The sequence below is a fragment of the Dermacentor albipictus genome, chromosome 2 (assembly GCF_038994185.2).
Source record: "Dermacentor albipictus isolate Rhodes 1998 colony chromosome 2, USDA_Dalb.pri_finalv2, whole genome shotgun sequence".
NCBI lineage: Eukaryota > Metazoa > Arthropoda > Arachnida > Ixodida > Ixodidae > Dermacentor > Dermacentor albipictus.
The window spans coordinates 175,096,422-175,115,534 of NC_091822.1; the positions used below are offsets into that span (position 1 = coordinate 175,096,422).

The 19,113-nt window shown below is 47.2% G+C and overlaps 2 protein-coding genes and 1 long non-coding RNA gene across 6 annotated transcripts in view; 1 reads left to right on the plus strand and 2 right to left on the minus strand.

Annotated features, from left to right (window-relative positions):
• Hsepi (D-glucuronyl C5-epimerase) overlaps positions 1-3,669 on the minus strand; it is a 101,342-nt gene extending 97,673 nt beyond the window's left edge. The window contains exon 1 of one of the 2 annotated variants that reach the window (XM_070534452.1): positions 3,490-3,669. The gene's annotated coding sequence lies outside the window, so the exon portion shown is untranslated. The remainder of the gene's footprint in view (positions 1-3,489) is intronic. The other variant, XM_070534451.1, reaches the window with a different exon arrangement.
• A 189-nt stretch (positions 3,670-3,858) lies between these two features.
• The window catches only part of LOC139056310 (uncharacterized), a 33,303-nt gene continuing 18,048 nt past the window's right edge, over positions 3,859-19,113 (plus strand). Inside the window, exons 1-2 of one of the 2 annotated variants that reach the window (XR_011512276.1) lie at positions 3,859-4,106; positions 5,521-5,672. This is a non-coding gene — a long non-coding RNA (uncharacterized lncRNA). The remainder of the gene's footprint in view (positions 4,107-5,520; positions 5,673-19,113) is intronic. The other variant, XR_011512275.1, reaches the window with a different exon arrangement.
• LOC139056306 (uncharacterized) lies at positions 4,532-16,907 on the minus strand. Of its 2 annotated transcripts, none has more exons than XM_070534456.1 (2): positions 9,866-16,907; positions 4,532-4,880 (listed from the first exon to the last, which is right to left on the minus strand). In XM_070534456.1, the coding sequence occupies exon 1, from the start codon at positions 15,341-15,343 to the stop codon at positions 13,655-13,657; it is 1,689 nt and encodes a 562-aa protein (XP_070390557.1). In that variant the 5' UTR covers positions 15,344-16,907; the 3' UTR covers positions 4,532-4,880; positions 9,866-13,654. The 2 variants fall into 2 exon arrangements, with proteins under 2 accessions (XP_070390557.1, XP_070390556.1); XM_070534455.1 differs by lacking the exon at positions 4,532-4,880 and adding an exon at positions 8,612-9,766.

Genomic DNA, 19,113 nt, shown 5'->3' on the forward strand with positions numbered 1-19,113 from the left:
CAACATGCATTTGGTCGCATCGTCTTATGGTGCATCGGCATATTTTTAAACTCTGAGTGAAGTTAGCTGAAACCCGTGTATATACGTCTATGGTTCAAGTAACGTGAAACAACACCCTGTATATATGCAATGGTGATTAAGTGATCAGTAAAGCAACATATATGTGAAAAAGACGCACACATACATATGTGCCTGTGTTTTTCACATGTACTTCGAAACTCAATATTGCTCGTGACTCAGTGTTATTCAACAATAAGTTAACAGCATTTAGTCAACGACTTTATTGTTGGAAACTACTCAACAATGGTTCAATACTCAATACTTTTGAACAATACGTCAAGAGAATTTAGTCAACGACTTTATTGTTGAAAACTACTCAACATTAGCTCAATAATACTCAATACTATTCAACAATATATCAACAGAATATAGTCAACGACTTTATTGTTGGAAACTACTCAACAATGGCTCAATAATACTCAATACTATTCAACAATATATCAAGAGAATTTAGTCAACGACTTTATTGTTGAAAACTACTCAACAATGGCTCAATAATACTCAATACTATTCAACACTATACCAACAGAATTTAGTCAACGACTTTTTTGTTGTGAACTGCCCAACAACTTTACTGTTGAATTAGTGCTCTGTGGTTTCAATAATTGTTGAGGTATTGTTGAAAGGCTATTGAGTCAACAGTTCGTCAACAATATGCCAACAACATTTCAACAGTCATTTTCATAAGGGGAGGCGTCATAGGCAACATTCTGCGCACGTCACTTTAAAGGCAAAGACACTTGGTGGAAAAGGACCGCGTGACCTCTTCGTTAAGGCAGTTACAAGAATGAAGAGCTTTTTTTTTTTGCTAGAAGTGCCGGAAAGTGCACTGTCTGTAAACATTGCACTAAGCACTTTTATTTTTAGATATGCATTAAAGAATGATTAAAAATGGTTAACAGTTTAGACCCTACCCTATATACCTATATTATATATTACAGGGTGGTATTTCGCTCAGAACAATGCGAAAACAGCTGAGATTCAATTTCCACCAACTGATGGAGGTTTTAGCAGTGCCAGTGAATCCGTTAATCTCGATCTGACACGTCATGACGTATTTCCGGCCCCGCAATCACTTCCGACGCGTACAGGGGACAGAAGAGCGGTATTCGAGATCAGCTTCTGTTACTGAGAGGCAATCGCCGTTGGGGGTGGATTTGGACGGCCGCCACTATTGCCACAGCACTACGCGAAGACTTCAGGAGTGGTGCCATATCACGCATACAATACTTAATACTTGCTGCGTACACTTTTTCAGGAAACTTCACATAGGCATGTTCACAGAGACACTCAGGTAATTCGACAAGCACTACTTCGAAAATTTCCCGATACAAAAAGTCCGTCCTGGTTTCTAGAACCTGTAATAGCTGGAAGTCACATCTCTTCAGCTAGGTCTGTTCGTGTGTGGGTTTGCACTGTGTGTGTATGCATTAGATCAAGGCGGTAGAAAGGAAAGGGAAAATGAAATAAAGCTGCACTTCTGAAACCAGCAGCAAATATCAATTAACGTGCACAGGAGTTTTATCCGCACTTTCATAATTCATTCACGCAAAGTCTTACGCAAAGCTTATCACAACAATTTAAGTGCTGCAGTGGTGTAGCTAATACGTAATCAGATTCTAATCAGATGTAAGCGTGTGCTTTCCCCAGTTCTGTAGCAACTTCCAAGTTCTGAGAGAGAAAAAAAAAGAGCGAGAGCGTTTTTGAAAAAGCTATGGAGGTCTTTCAACTCTGTAGCTCAAAGCAACACTCCTCTTTTCTCATAGCCAGAGCGTGTTGTAGCAATGTTACAAAGTTATGCGCACGCAAAGAAAAGAAGGAATTTATGATCAGCGCAGTTTGCATACGGCTGCATAACACGGAATGACTCACCCATACAGAGCTTTCGAAAACAGCGTGAAAACCCCGCGTAAACCAGCCTTGTTTAGGTTGATTTGATTGATTCATGGGGTCAATAAACCCTGTTTGACGTCCAAAAGCAACACATGCGCAGCATTGATTGGAGAGCTCCGCATTAATTTTGGTAACCTGGCTCGTTAAATATGTCCATAAATCTATGCGAACGAACGTTCTTTTTTTTTCCATTTTATCCCCTATCAAAGTGCAGCTGTCGGGAATCGAGCCCCCAACCTTGCGCTCAGCAGCATGCGTACCCAGTACGTCACCGCGGCGGTTTCTTGTTTGGATTCACAAAAAGTAAGAGCAACACAACACAAGGTGAACGTTTCGGTTGTTCCGACATGTACCAGCTGTTTGGTGTCGAACGCGTTGCTCTTGCACAACAAGCAGCTGGCTTAATAGTATTCATATAAGATTCTCGGACGATAACTTTTGGCGATAATTTTCGCCAGTAGTACTCAACCAGCCAATCAGTGTGCGCCTGATGGCCGGGGCGATAGTATCGCCGAAAGTGATCGTCCCATAATACCTCCCCCGTATGACATAAAATTAAGCGGCACTGGTGACTCTACGTGTGCATTACCGCATAACTTTGCATAATGACAGTTGCTGACCTCTACGCATGTTAGTTACAGAGCGATAGGTGAATCTAGAATTACCACGAACAAGATATATGTTTTTAAAGTTTACTCCACGTAAAACTGGGGCGTCAGGAGACTGGACATAATGCACGCTACATCTTTTCTCATGCAAAAGGTAGGGCAACAAATAGCACAAGGTTATTATTCTTCTTTTTTAACGAAAATGCTATCGACTAGAAGCGCGTAAACGCATCCGGCTTTCTATAATCTGAAGCTACCGACGAGTAAATAAGGTCAACAGCTCTGGCAACGAATACGCTACGTAAACAAACTAGCATCCACCAGCAGGAAATCCATATGGGTGAGTGTCCATAATGAAGAAATTGACGAAAACATCCATCATCACCTCCCCCCACCACCTCCTTCTTTTTCCTTCCTAATTTTTAACTGCACCATTGAGCTGCGCGCCTGCTCATTTCTTATCGCCTCAATTTGACACGCTACGTAATCAATGCAGTGTTTACAATCGACAAGGCACAGCGCTCGCGTCCTTAGCACATTTCAGGTGACAGTTAACAGTGTACTAAAACAACGGCGTTTTACCCCCGCAACAATCTAGCTGCGAGTCCAAAATTGGCGACGCTCTCCTACTCGTGCTGTAGTTTCAGCAGCGCGCTAAGCAAGCGCGAATGTAACAAAGCAAGCGCATTGGTGCTATACAGGTGGTGCTCAAAAAACAACAGCAGGGCATACTGCTAATAACAACTTTGATTCAGCAGAGCGTTCTACAAAATGACACAAAGTAAATTTCATCATCATTCGGAGCAACCTTGAAGCGGATAGAATAACAAAACTGGTGCGGCGGCACGACGCGCCGTATGAGGAGGTCTCCAACAGCTGCGTTGGCAAGGCCGACAGCCATCGTCTGCAGTAAGGAATTTCTACTCACACTTATGGCATGTCGCGCGTCACATGTTCACTTATCAAGTCCAGAGCATTATACACACACCACAAAACAACGCGCTCAACCGCACGACCATCGTGAGAAAAGGGCAATGAAGTTTTGAGCTTTGGCAGGTTTCGGGCGTCCCGCCATCTCTTAGCAAATGCGCGTACTAAGCGCCTATTTAGGCTTCTCACCAGTGCTTTTTTCGCAGCAATGAAAGCAACAGCATTAAACCGAGGCATATAAAATAAAGTCTGAAGCTGCAAAAGCTGTTTATATTATCGCTATCAAAAAGCCCTAAGCGGAAACAGAGCAGTAGGATTTATATATTGTCAGTTTGTCACAGGTGAGCGTCTTCCGACGAGACGGTCATTTGCGGAATCGCCAGCTGCGAGAGAGAAAATCTGGGGGCGTTTGCGCCCTAAGTTTCTCCCTTTGCCTAGGTACCACGGAGGAGAAGTTTCTTTGCTCGTTTTGTATGCGTTTGTCCCTAGGCGAGCCGGCATTCTGCCATGTGTCGGCTGGCGATTCCTTCACGTCGATGTCTGTGTTCTTGACGAAGCCGTGCGTGCCGTGCGTCGTCCACAAGTTCTCCTCCTGCGTCTCCGTGGATGTTGCTGGTAGGTTTGTTGCACTTTTTGTCGCAACGGTAACATGCGTAACGTGCGACGGGATCAGTGAATCATTGATCAGTGAACCTGTGATATCGAGGATCAATCGGACAACTTTAATGCCATAGCATTTCGCCGTGTCCATCATGCGTTGGTTGTCAGTGCATACTGTACCCTTCAAGAGATTCGCGTGAACATGCATGTCTGCATGTTGAAACATATTTAGCACCCTGTAGCTAGGAAAAGCGAAAGTCGTTATGCAAATTATGGTCGTAGACCACTCTAAAAGGTGATGGCGGCCGCAGTGTTCCGACTGGTGTTATAGAAGTGGCGGGGTGCTTTTTTCGTCCCGACGATATAATGGATTTTCACCAGTACTGCGATAGGACGGTATACGTCACCGGCAAACGGAGCCCTCACGAGAGCTCCTGAGCTTACAATGACGATCTGCCTAAATGTACGTCCGATCCTGGCCACGGCGGCCGCATTTCGATGGGGGCGAAATGCGAAAACACCCGTGTGCTTAGATTTAGGTGCACGTTAAAGAACCCCAGGTGGTCGAAATTTACGGAGTCCTCCACTACAGCGTGCCTCATAATCAGAAAGTGGTTTTGGCGCGTAAAACCCCATACTTTAATTTAAATGTACTACGTCCGACGTGCCTGCTTCGCTAGCTCTGCGGCTCCCGCTTACCGATTTATTGCACATGGTTTTGCTGAAGAACCTTTATTTATATCGAAGGGGATATGCCAGTGGTCTACACTATGGCCCCTACTCCTCGCCCTGGAAGAGACACAAAACATCTTTAATGTGACGAAAGATGGCTCATTAAATCAATAATCCGCCATCACCAACTCGGCACGAGCGCCGCACGGGCGAGAAAGTCTTTCCGACGTACACCCACTTTAGCAGTACATTTCAACTCGACATAGGTCACAGATTTCCAGAAGCACAGGCTGGTACACTTGGCTCACTGTAGCCAAGTGTACCAGCCTGTTACTGCCATTTTTATGAGACACCTGCTGCTGCTATCCCTTGCCACAACTGCGCGTTCACTTCTTTAACAGCGCCAGGACTGATGCTTGGCATCAGTAGCCTTCGTGACAGAAAATGCTTGCTCTTTGGCAACTGATGACCCAATTAATTTGCTACTTTCTTCTGAAATTTGTGCTCATAAGTGCTGCTCTTGTTGTCACTGTCAAACTGATCTCCTTTGTGTGATCCCTTGTACTTTTTCTGTACCCTTCTCCCTGCACATACTTGATCACTTTTTGTTGCTCTTCCCTGTCGCCATTCCTCTACAGTGGCACTGTCTTTTGCTATATGTGCCTGGCTGTCTATTGCTTATGCCGCATGTTCACTGTAATGATTTCCTTCGCCAGATACGTGAATTATTAATTGCTAAAAAAACTTTTATCTGCAGGGTCTCCTGGAAATTCATCCACAGCTGGAAACCAATATTGTGCTTCATCCCAGACCACAGCTTATCTCCACATCAAAGCCTTTACATCTCCAGTCTCACTCACGTTCGCTCTGAACAGAAAAAAAAAAAAAACAGTTGCTGCACTTCACAAGGCAAGAATCCATCTCATCATTTTCTCCTGCGGGGGGGGGGGGGGGGGGAGGTATTCTGTAAGAGTACACCTAGTGGGCTGTCCATTTCGGCCACTGCTGATTGGATTCAGCTGTGAGAGGAGGAGACCAGCAGCCCTAGCCAATCAGTAGCGGCCAAAATGGACAGTCCACTAGGTCGGCTCTTACGGAATACTTCTCCCCGCCCCCCTGCTCACCACATCTTGCCTGCTGGGTTTCTCTTGTCATGTATGACTTCGCACATACTTTTCGTTCATGTTCTCCTTTCTGCTTTGTCACTACACCTAAGCTTTTTTTGTCGTTGTTCAAGCAATAGCTCTTCATTGCCATTGCTATTTTCTCGGCCTTCACGTATTCTATGGCAGTCACTAGCGTCATACTTACTAATCAGTGCGGAAATAACGGAAGACACACAGAAGGGCACAGGACGAGGGCTTTCTAATAACTGAAATTTATTGAACACTAGCATCAAATGTCTCTTACCTTTGGTTGCTCCATATAACTTGCTAAAAATGCAATAGAAATTTTTATCATAGGGCATTCAATCTTGGAGCATATTTAAATTATAGCTATTTGCTTTGTGATGAAATATTGCTTTGGTAAAAAACAACTAATTAACTTGGCAAGTTGTTTCCAAAGACTGCATCCTTTGCATGTCCAAATGTCCACACCTTCCAAGTTCCTAAAGAACTTCACAGCTTCAAAGGCTTTTGCTTCATAATTTTGCAGCTTAATTTGGCATTTTATCCCCGTTGTTCATCTCGTTAATGTGGCTGTTGTGTGACGGTACCGAGCTTATGACTTAGACCTTAGCATGAAGCAATGCTTAAAAACTGTTGTGCTCTTACACGCTTTATCAAATCACTGCTTTGTTTTAATGTTACTGGTGCTGTGGCTTTGGTCCTGCGCCCCTGCGGCCACATTTCGATCGGGGCAAAATGCAAAAAATGCTGTGCGCCATGTATTGGGTGCACGTTAAACCCAGGCGCTCAGAATTAATCCAGTTTCTCACTATTGCATCCCTCATCATCATTTAGTGATTTTGGCATGTAAAACCACTGAGCTTAATTTTTAAGTATTGTCGTTGCCCAGTACAAATCTAGATTTTGGACGTCACTGCAAATGTAACCAATACACAGATTTAAATAATTTGTCATCTAAAGAAGAATGGGACACTATAAAATGCAATAATCACCATTATGTGCCTTGAAGCCAGAACAATATCGGCACGCTAGGAAGAACCATCGCTATTGCCTGTTGCTTGACGACTCCAATACACCTCGTCACAGTCAAACAGAACAGCTTTCACCTCCAACTTTTGTCCACTCTCCTTTGCCTGTTGTCTAATAATCTCGCCAAATTCTATGGATGCTATCCTGTTCTCCAGCTGTGAATTGTGGTTGAACCACTTCAGACGTCTGTTGACTTGTTTATCTGACACAGTGAAGTAAAAGTGTAGTGCAGTGATGTTGCAGTGATACTCTTGCCAGAATAACCTACTTTTCATGAAACCAGTGTAGTAGTCAGAAGACTGGCATTTATGCCAGCTGCATTGCCAAGCTCCTGCACAAGAGCAGCGCTTAGCATCTGAGCATTCGCATCATTCTGAGTATTCTTGCATATCATTTGTGCTCGTTAAACCTTGCTACAAGACATTAATTTTCAGCAGCCAAGCCTGACAGTTCTGGTAAATTTTTTGTGCTCTGAGCTGGTTTGATGCAATACTTTTAATGGAATTTCTTTATTGCTGTTTATTATGTGGTCAGTGACAGGATTTTTTTAATGCAAGAGTTAAATGGTTCTTTCAGTGAAAAAGCCGGCAGCATCTGTAGCAGCAAAACGGTGCCTAATTTCCCGTTGACTGTGACACCATGTGAGCACACGAGGCGCGCTCATGACACTAGCTTGCACTTGCTGGCTCGTGTCTCAGCAGAGGAACGCGAGCGAAGGGGAACATCTGCTGCTGCGCTACTTCGCGAGGGGAGAGTGCATTGCTACGACAACACATCACCTTCCCTCTCGCAAGCCTGTGTTACCACCTGTTCCTTGTCTACTCAAGCTCTTGTGTGTGTTCTAACTGCGCCTCGGTAAGGCTAAATCAATATATGCCAAGCGTCTTAACGTGCCCGCTTGCCTGCGAGGAGTTCATATCTCGGCCTGCTCAGTGGCGTTCAGTTGGACATTAAAGTATTCACAACTCATAAGAAGTGCTTAGGTGTCCTCGGATTTTCTTCGTACTTGATGCACAAACTTCGAAGTCATTTTCCATGGCGAAATTAGTTAAATATCATCGTCCCTTGTCTGCTGTCCGTCCTTTGTGTGAGCCTTATACATCTTCGCAGCCACTCCTGTCATGCACAGTAATTTGTGTACTTGTGCTTGATTCTTCCATGGCATATGATTAATTAATGCATTTTATTTGCATGATCCAACTAAACATGATCTCAAAAAGCTTCACTTGACTGCTCACTTGTCCCTGCGGCTACATTGTGTGGATGTACTATCACCATCAAATGAAATGCAAACAGCACAGTGCGTGCCTGTAGCATCACTGAATGTATAGTGCACACACTTCAATCATCACCCTCACAGGCATGCACATCTGGTTTCACAACACTGTGCAATGATGTTCGCCCTATACTGAGATATTTTTCTTTCTGTTTTGCTTCTTGTTTTCTTAAATTTTTGGGGTTTTTTTTGCTTTGAAATAAGAGGAAAGCATAACAGAAAGAAAATTCGACTGCATTCAATGTGTTAGAAAATGTTCACTTCAATTTTTTTTCTCACACTTGAATCAAAAGCAGTGTGGCAACACTGAGTCTTGATGAAATGAATTGGCACCCTCGGAAACTGTTCCCACTGGTAATCGAAGTTGATCTTGAAGGCCATGCTTTGGTCTACTGCAAAAACTGGAACTGATTTCAGGAGCTGGGAAATACGTTATGGCCCTCATTCATTGTTTTGCTTTTGCATCTTGGCAGTTTGCTGCTGCTATTTATAGCACAAGTGAAGGAATTGTAGCACAAGTAACACTGACACCTGTGCTGCCCTTTTTGGTGCCAGAGTGTGTGAAGGAAGGCTGCTATCTGGTCTTGAAATCCATCGAAGCAGCCTTATTCCCAGACATCACACAGCCTTGCCAAAATGGCGGTTGGCATGAAGGGTCTAGAGGCAGCGACTTCAAATAGAATTTTCGACTTGTCGTACCAGAAATGGTTTTATTTCCAACAAACTTTGTTGGCTGTCCTCCAGGCGAAAAGCTGCAACATACAGCTTTAATGTGCCTGAAGGCCCTCGCATGGCAGCAGTAAGTCTCCTATCGGCAAACATATAACATACGAAACATTAATCTATCAGGATATACATTTACAATGTAGCAAAAGAAATGTGTGAAATCTAAAGAAACATTCATCTTTTCAGATAATTATATAGTACTTATAAAATAAATTCTTAATGTGCAACAAAGCCAAGATGCATATTATATGTATTATATGTCCCAAAATATCACATTTCAAAAATAAGCACTACAGACAATATGTCTAGTATGTACACTTGCCCCCAAAATATTACAGGGTGTGCGAGCGTGTGGCAAAACGACCCTTCTCCCCTTCTAGCTGTGCACCCATGGTATCGAGTTTGCACGCATGCGCATCCCTCCGAGATTGCAAGCGTGCATGTTTCTGCACTTCCTCATTGTGCGCTGGCAATATCCGAATGTAGCCGTGAGGTGCCTCTCTTGCGATGGGCGCAAAACTATGTGAAGCCTGAGCTTGCGCGTGCCGCTGCGGCTGCTTTTTGTCGAGTCACGAGCGCCGACGCATATGGCCCGGTGGCGAACCCAACAAGTAATTTTTTTTTGAGCTGCACCATTTCGTGTCCAATCTTTGTTGTTTCTTTTTATGAATGGGGCATTCTCCCACAGAAGAGCGTGTCAGAAAATGCCCCTATAGAAGGAGACAGTGTCAACTCCCATTGAAGACCAGCAGTTAGGACACAGAGACAGAGAAGCTGCCGGATGGATCTGGGACAGCGACGCTGGCCTGTACTTTCCTATCGTCTCCATTATCCATGGCAACCTGGTATGAAGAGCATGTGTTAGCCATTTATGCTTGAAGTACTTTTTCCTGGAAACAGTTAACAAAATGTTTTGCATGGAACAGAGAAGGTATGTTCACCTGCACAAGTATTGGCTCATAGGGAAGGCTGGCACATAGGCTGGAGGGATCAAGGTCGGGCATGTTGATCTGGACTGCACTTTTAACTCGAAGTCTATGGCAGCCTGAAAGCAAGAGTGCTTATGCTAATTTTCTGTTTGCCCTACGACATAGAATACACTGCCTACTTAAAGTACTCGGTAGAGCTGTTGAACAAGTCCATCTCAGGAGGAATTGTAGAAGCCCGGTAACCAGGGAAAGTTGGTATTATTTCACTGACTGACTGACTGAATAAACTTTATTGAAACCAGCAAGAGATGGTGACTGGGCCTAGGCCTCCCACATGGAGACGTCGAGGTGTTGCCTCTTCGCCGCCTCGCAGGCCTGCTGGGTCGCCCAGAGTTGGTCGTCAAGGTTGGGGCTACGCAGGGCAGCGTGCCATCTCGACGAGAGGGTCGTGGGGTTAGTGTCGGGGTATTGGTGCCTACAGTCCCAAAGCATGTGTGGAAGTGTGGCTGGCTGTGTCTTGCAGATATGGCACGTGGGATTGGGGTAAATGTCTGGGTAAATCTTGTTATAAAGTTGTAATGAGGGGTAAGTATTGGTTTGTAGCAGGCGGAAAGTTGTAGCCTGCGCTCGGGATAGTTTGTTGTGTGGGCCGGGGAAGGTTCTACGCTCTAAGTAGAAGGACTTCACAAGATCATTGTAGCGTGTCAGGCGATCCCTACCGGTGGGGGCAGCCTCCCCTTCTCCCGCGCAGTCAACTAGGCCTCGCGCTAGGGAGTGGGTAACCTCGTTGAGGTTGGGGAGGTGCGGGTGGACGGTGCCTGCATGAGCCGGGAACCAGACGAGTGTAACCTGATGGTCGGTTGAGCGGGGCTCTTGTTGCAAGATGCGCAAGGCTTGGTGTGAAATACGGCCGTTGATATAGTTGATAACGGCGGAGCGGGAGTCAGAGACGATGGTATGGCATGTTGGGTCTAGGGTGGCTAGCGCGATGGCCACTTCTTCAGCTTCCTCAGCGTGTGGGGTTACTAGGCTGATAGCATGTTGGAGAGACCCTTCACGCGTGGTGACGGCTGCAAAGCGGGTACCGTGGGGATATTCGGCAGCGTTGACGAAACTCACACCGTCGTGGCGAGTAAGCGATTTGGTGAGAACCGTGGCACGTGCTGTGCGACGTGCGTGGTTGTATTTGGGGTGCATGTTTCTGGGGATAGGATCAGCGTGAATCCAAGCTTGTATGGTGGAGGGGATCTAGTGCTTATGGCCGTGTTGATGGTGGTAGGTGATGCCGTGCGAGGTGAGGATATGGCGACCCGTGGCTGTGAGAGTGAGTCTCTCCAGCTGAGAGCGACGTTGGGCCTCGATGAGCTCGTCCAGTGTGTTATGGACGCCTAGTTGAAGGAGGAGGTCAGTGCTGGTGCAACCGGGGAGGCCGAGGGCTTGTTTATAGACACCGCGTAGGAGGATGTTGAGCTTGGTTTGTTCAGCCTTGTACCAGTTTAGATACGCAGCAACGTAGATGATGTGGCAAATTACGAACGACTGGATTAACCGGAGCAGATTCTCCTCTTTCATACCCCCACGGCGGTTGGAGACCCGCTTCAAAAGTCTCATGGTGTTGGCTGTATTTCTCTTGATTTTGGCGAGGGCCATGCCATTCGCTCCGTTCGCCTCTATGAACAAGCCGAGCACACGGATATTGGTGACGAGGGGTATGGGGCTGCCATCCGTGAGATGAAGCGCAATGTCTTCGTAATGGCGTTTAGCGGTGGAGTATTTTGGATGGCGGCCACGGAGAGTAGGCCTGTAGAGAAGGAGTTCGGACTTTGCAGGGGAGCAGCGAAGCCCCGTGCCTTGGATATAGGTCTCGACTGTTTCAATGGCGGATTGTAGCGCCGTTTCTATTTCGCCGTCACTGCCTTTGTGGGCCCAGATGGTTATATCGTCAGCGTATATGGTGTGGGTGACACCGTCCACTTGCTGCAACTACTTGGCAAGATCGATCATGACAAGATTAAAAAGCATTGGGGAGATAACGGAGCCCTGGGGGGTTTCCGCGCTGCCCAAAGTCTGGGCGTCGGAGCGGAGATCCCCCACCGAAAGGAAGGCCGTGCGATTAGAGAGAAAGTCTCTGACGTAATTATAAGCGCGCGCACCGATATTAAGGCGTGAGATGCGGTCAAGAATGGTGAAATGGGCTATGCTGTCAAATGCTTTTTCGAGGTCGAGGCCGAGTATAGCTTTAGTACTACGTGTTCTATCTTCTAGTATATGGTACTTAAGTTGTAGCATGGCGTCTTGGGTCGACAGGTGGGCCCGGAAGCCAATGACAGAGTGAGGATACGCTGCAGTGTCTTCCAGATGGGTGTTGATTTGCGTGAGGAAGGCATGCTCCATAACCTTTCCCACGCATGAGGTTAGTGAGATGGGACGAAGATGATCGAGGCTAGAAGGTTTGCCAGGTTTGGGAATAAGGATGACCTTTGCTGTTTTCCAGGCCGGCGGAATGGCACCATTACGCCAGCAGTCATTGATATAATTTGTCAGGTGGGTGATGGAGGCATCATCCAGATTACGGAGGGCTTTGTTAGTGACCCCATCGGGACCAGGGGCAGAACGGCTGTTTAATTTATGCAGGGTGGCTTGGATCTCAGCGACACTAAAGTCTTCGTCCAGTGGGGGGTTGGGGGCCCCGGTGTAGGAGCCGTGAGATTGCACTGGGCCCACGGGGAGATACTTGTTGGTGAGGTAGTCTAAGACTTGGGCGCGGCCGTTTCTTCCTTTCTGTATAGAGAAGTTTAGTGAGGCGATCTTGTTGGGAAGAGCGGGTGGCTTGGCTATCGAGGAGGTGTTTGATAAGCTTCCAAGAAGAGGGACAATGGATCTGTCCGTCAGCAGTATTGCACAGTTCAGTCCACTGCTGACGGCTCAGAGTGAGGCAATGGGCTTCGATTTCCTTATTGAGGAGGGCTATTTTAGCGCGGAGGCGCCTGTTGAGACGTTGCCCTTTCCAGCGGGATAGGATGGATGTTTTAGCCGCGAGGAGATGGGCCAATCTACTGTCCATGCGCTCGACGGGGGCATCGGTTGTAACGGTGCGCGTGGCTACATTGGTATCGGAGTGGAGATTTCGGGTCCATGCATCAATGTCCTCTATGCGTTCCGCGTGCTGGTCAGCGGATCGATGCTTGCGAAATGCATCCCAGTCAACCCAAGTGAACTCACGGGGTTTGGCAGTAACTGCAGCTATCCGAGGGATAAGTATGGCAATGATGGAATGGTCACTACTGAGATCATGTTGTGTGTTGCTCCATTGAGCGTTGGTGACATTCTTGGTAAATGTCAGGTCGGGGGTCGTGTCGCGGGAAGTGGAGCTACCGAGGCGTGTGGGGAACGTGGGGTCTGTAATGAAAGTGAGGCCGAGATCTTGGGAGTCTTTCCAAAGGTTTTGAGCCGCCGTCGTCGAGTAGCCATATCCCCATACCGTGTGGGGGAGATTGAAGTCTCCACCAATAACGAGGGGGTTGGTGCCAGCTACGTTAAGGGCCTTCTGGAAGAGGGTGAGAAAACGGCCTCGAACTTTGGCAAAGGGATGGCTGTACACGTTAAGGAGAAAAATACTTTCCTTACATCTCCTGGTGGGGATAAGTTCAACGAGAAGGTGTTCGATGTTTCGGTCGTGGAGATTGTGTTCGATGGCGGTGATTCTCTTGTGGACGAAAGTGCAGAGGCGGCGAGAAGCATGTATCGGGATGAAAGGTTGGTAACCTGGGAGGGTGACCGAATCGATATGGGTTTCCTGAATCATGATGACGTCCGGTTGCCGGGTGAGGGTACGAAGGTGTTGACGGATGACTGGCTGTTTGCGGAGATAGCCTCGGCAGTTCCACTGCCAGATAAGTGTATCTCTGTTAGTGTGGGCCATGATGGGGATTGGGGGATGCCGTCAGGGGCAGTGCGGGGGGTTTGGAGGGTAGGATGAGCGGGCACGGGGAGAGTTTGTACGTGGGTTTCAATGTTTGTGACGCGCTGTGCCAGTGCGAGAACGGCGTGTTGCATGGATTTGACTGCGTTCTGGAGTGCGGTCATCGTGCTTTGAAGTGAGACTAGCATGTCCTTAACCTCTGAGCGCACTTGGCCTGTGGCTCCCTCTTGGAGGGCCCGCTTTTTGGGGGCTGGTGTCAGTAGAGCGTCGTGGCTAGAGGAGTGGGACGCTTTGGTGGGTGGTGTAGGAGCAGGTGTCCTGGATTGTTTAAGATCGCGAACCTCTTGCGAGAGCTTGTGAATTAGGTCGCGCATAATGGCATTTTCTTTTTTGAGGTGAGCTATTTCTGCGTTATCATTGGTGCTCGTGGACTGTGGAGAAGGTGTGTTGCGACCCTCTCGCGAGGTGCCCTTAAGGGCTTCTGCAAAGCTCACCTTGTTAGTAGGAGACTTGGCGGGTGGGGTATAGGTAGATCTGGATCGGGAACGGCGCTGTCTCGAACGTGAAGGGGTCCGGGAACAATGTTGCCTCGAGCGTGATGGAGTCCGAGATCTGGAGCGGGGCTTGGAGTTCAAGGGCGGGAAGTCGCTTTCTTGAAGGGTGGCTTGCATTGCAGCTCGGCGTTCCCCAACGCGCTTGCGAATAACGTATGGTGTCTTGCAGCGAGCCGTACACGATTTGTCCGCTGTAAGATGAGGGCCGCCGCACAGTGACCATTTGGGGTTACACGTGTGATCGGGAGGTGGGTTGCGGACTCCACAACCTCTGCAGATCTTGTTATTGGGAAAAGGGCAGACATCCATGCGATGTCCGAGGCGGCCGCATTGGTAGCAAATTTCTATTTGCTTGCGGAATAATGAGCATGGGATTAAGGTAGCTCCGTAACAGACCAGATATGGCACGTCGGGGCCACTGAAGGCGATAACAACGGTGGTTGTTGTTCCAATGCATTTTGCGGCTAGTGCGAGGGGGTTGTGGGTATTGATGATATTGGCGTTGACTTGCTGTGGGGTATCGGAGAGGGGGATTCCGCAGATGACTCCCTTCGTGGTGTCCTCGGCGGCCGTCTCATACGCGTTAACATCGTGCGTGACCCCACTGACTTGAATTGATTTTATGCAGACATACCGGTCGGCGTTCTGCAGACTTGGCGTACTTACAACGACAATGTTTTGTTGGGTGTTGGGGCACACCGTGTCTTGCTGAATATCTGCTGGGCTGAGCTGTGCGGCTTGGAGAACGGCTGTAGTCACGGTAGGACTACCAATTTTGGCAATGTTGAGGGCTCCCTTGGGGCGAATGATAATTTTGATTTGGTTGGAAGGTAGCGGAGGCATGCGTCCAGCCTTTAGAACTTGTGCCTTGACTGGTGGCCTGGTCTTGGAACGAGAACGAGTGCTTGAGGTTTGGGTAGAGTCATTTTGGGGTGAAGAGTCGTCCCTCAGCTTCGCCGGTTGGCGAAGGCGAGTTGTTCGCCAGCCCGTCTCGGCGGCCACTTCGAGCTCCATGCTCGTTGCTGGGGCAGAGAAACTTGATCGGCGATACGGAACTCGCTCGAGTGCGCGCCGCGCATCCGGTGCGCCCGGCGTGCACGTGCGGCGGCGGCGTGGGCGATTCACAAAAACGTTCGCAGCACAGGAAAATGTCCGTAGCACAGGGAAATCGAGTGTTCCACCTGAAAATGAGGCGTCTACGGAGTCCTGGTATCTTCACGGATCGACTGGTGTAAAAATTAGGCCACAATTCGCAAGAAAATGCTGCAAAATCATTTCACGAACACAGAGCCGACGCGAGCACGTCTACACTCCTCGGCGATCGCAGCGCCTCCCCTGATTTCACTGAGAGGGAAAATTAATTTGCACCCATTCAAATCTGAACTACTGGAGGCACCAGCACCTAAGCCAGAGAACCAGGGCTAGAGAGGCTAGCCAAGACTGCTTTCATCAAAACTCGTAGTAACATGATGGGAAGACGTCTGCCAGCCAATAACCGCTTCAACTAAAACTGTGCAGCATAATGTGGACAAAGCAAGACATAAAAGCTATAGAGACAAGCCCACGATAACTATGCTCATCCCTGTAATGTTGTTTTCCTTTTTCGACGATGCATGGCACAGTTTTACTTCAAACTCGTGTTTACAAAATGGCCTCATACTATGTTTTATTGTGGAGTAACTGTTTATTCTGTCACATAGTCAGCGAGATCATTACAACAGTCAAGTGAAATGTTTACCTCTGCAAGCAGCAACAAGCTTTCAGCACAAGCTTGCATGGGCTGTGAACATGCACAGAGTAAGTGTACGACATGGCTTGTTGTGTCAGGTGTACTGTCACATTGGCCAACTGTATGAGGAAGCTAGGAGGTTCGAAGCTTGAGAGTACTAGTTATAATAATGGGAAGAATGTCATATAGCAATAATTCATTACAATTGAACCTTGTTGTATGAAACAATTATAAATAGAATTATTGCTTAAATAACAGGTGGTGAATCACCAAGAGAACTACATGTATATGAAACTTCATACATCAAACTTGCTCAGACAGTAAATGGATATATTGAACTCCGCAGCATTGGACATTGGGACACATATTAAAGGCTTCACTGCAGTACATTGGCAGATCCTGGTGGCGCAAATAGGACCTACAAATTCTGCATGGGCTAAAGGGCAGAAAGCGCTGCTCTGAATGTATCTATGTTGTCAAAGCCTTTTTAACAAAGTGCTCGCACCTTCAAAATCCTTCGCTATGCAGGTCACTTTGTTTTAAAGGTTGCGCAGCTCACTGCTCACAATAGCTAAGCACTTTCAACAAAAGAAAATCTTTAACAAGAATTCAAGAGAGGCTTAATGAAATAGACCGCTAATCTTTCTCTGCAAAATATCCTTGACAGCATGTTCTACTGTAGCCACGCTGTGCTCCATTGAGGTTCCCAGCTTGCTCTCCAAGCAAATGCAGGAACCATGCAAAGCTAAGCCCCCGATTGTCTAGTGCCCCTAAGCCTCCCTTGCTACAAAATTTTTGGTCGCCTTCGTTGACATTCGCGGCCTATCCATGCATTCGTCAGCCGTTGGTCCGTTACAAGTAGCATAAGAGGTGAGTGAATCCTGGGGCAGAGCAACGGAACTAGTAATATCAGCACGCTCTTCAAATACACTGCTGTTAGCACTAGGGCACAGCTTACGCTGGTGACATCTTCGCGGGGCAGTGGCGGCACTGCTGCGGCATTCGTTTTATAAACATAAATCAGCCGCCAGGGACGCATAAGTTTCTTTGTTTCACAGGCAAATTAATTGTGGTCTTCATTGTAGAGCTGTTCGATTGTAATCTAGTGCTTATGCTGACGCTACTTGCTGCATGCAGCGGTTCGTTTTCCTCACGTGATAGTGTGTGACGCTGTTGTATCTCAGCTTTCGGACTTTAAAACCAGCAAGCATCTAAAATGTGCTGCATAATAGACAGTTTTAGTTTAGCGTACATCACTGCGCATGCGCAGAACGCTAAACGACCCATTGCATATAGCGTACACACACTATTTCTCAGATTTAGCATTAGCGTCTTTGTGTGGTTTGCGGAATTTGCGTGAAACATGGCGGCGGCCCCGGCTGCCAGCTTCGAATTGAATTTGGCGTTGCTTTTGTATATGGACTTCGTTCTTAGCAACTGACTGTGTAAATGGCTTTCGCTTAGTCTCAGGCTGCTACGATGACAGAGTATTATGGATAACCTTGTAGTGTTTTCGAGATCGCTTCTCGTTTCGAGTGAGTCGAAGCCTAACGAAAGAAACATCCGACATGTTAGCACCACCTATAGCTACAGTCGGGAGATAGCCGCAATGACGGCACATGGCCTCTGAGATCTGAACATCTCACAGGCCAACTAAAACTAAAAAAAATGTGTGCTGATTAGCATACGCTATATATACTATGGCATACGCTACAGCTGCTTAAAGCTGTCTAATGTCAGACCCATAAGTTAGCTTCATCCCAATACAGTGGTGTTACGCATTCAACTATGCACTTAGCATTGTGATGAAGTATACCAACAGTGGGAAAGGGTCACAAACACTGGACATAGCAAGGTTACGCGGTCAAGCATACCATAGCGCTGAAGCATACTGAAAGTGGAAAAAGATAAAATTACATGCAGAGTATCCTGTCGGAGTTATCTAAATGACGCATAAGCATTTGCTACTGATCACCTACTGTTTTGTCATCATATGCTGCTGCGTTTCATATAATTGCGAGAAATGCCACGAAAAAATCATGAAATGGAGAAGCGCAGATGCAACACCAAAATGTTAAACCAAGACCAGCATGAGTATGAAGCAGAGGCCAGTAGTAGCACTGTTCACTCCTTTTATATCATGGTGCGTTTGGATGATGTTGCTGCTTCATGGAAGATGAGCACTGGCCAATGCGTGCTGTTCTACGTGACGTAATTGAACAGTGTCACGTTAGGTAGACGTCATACGTAGATGTGGTCAATGATGCTGCCTCCTCTCGATGCAAACCATTATCAACTGTACATCAGCGGCCGCTGCTTATGGCGCGGCTGCGCAGGCCCGATCTTACAATTAGCTCGCTCATGCCGGCCTTATCTTGAAAGTAATCATCTTACGTGACGGACGGGTTTCCTCATTGGGTAAGCATAGAATCCTTTACGCATGTGTCTCTTCCTTTGACTTTCCCACTCCAGCTGCTAATGTCACACATGCCACGTCGGGAAGGGGGGGGGGGGGGAGTGTTCAGAGTGTGTATATACATGACAGGCACAAGTAAGAGAGGAAAGGAGATGGGAGAAGCTTGTTTTCACCCCACTGCATCGAATGTGCACAATGCCCTCTGGAGCTCCCTGGCCGTTGTCACATTAGCCACCTGACAGCTGCAATTATCCGTGACTCCTTTCGGAAGCACAGAAGAAACTGCAGCGCTTACGTGCGAGGCGAGAGGGGACACAGACAGAACTGTAGAGAGAAGAGGGAGGAGAAGAGGCAGTTCCCGTATAAGATGGGGGAAGTGACATGAGAAGGCAAGGAAACTCCACTAACATACAACAGCGGTTGTGGGGTGCTTATGTTCAAGGCACAGTGCAATATGTTGCTGCTATTTCTGAAAAAATAAACACCATGCAAATATGTCAAGCGGGCACCTCGCACAGGGCGTGCAGAAGCAGAGCCGCATTAATTAAAATGCACCGCAGCGTCCAGGAAACACTACAGAAGTGGTTGACCGTCAAATCAACACTTCTGTGCCTGCCGCATTAGCTTTGCTGCTATGGC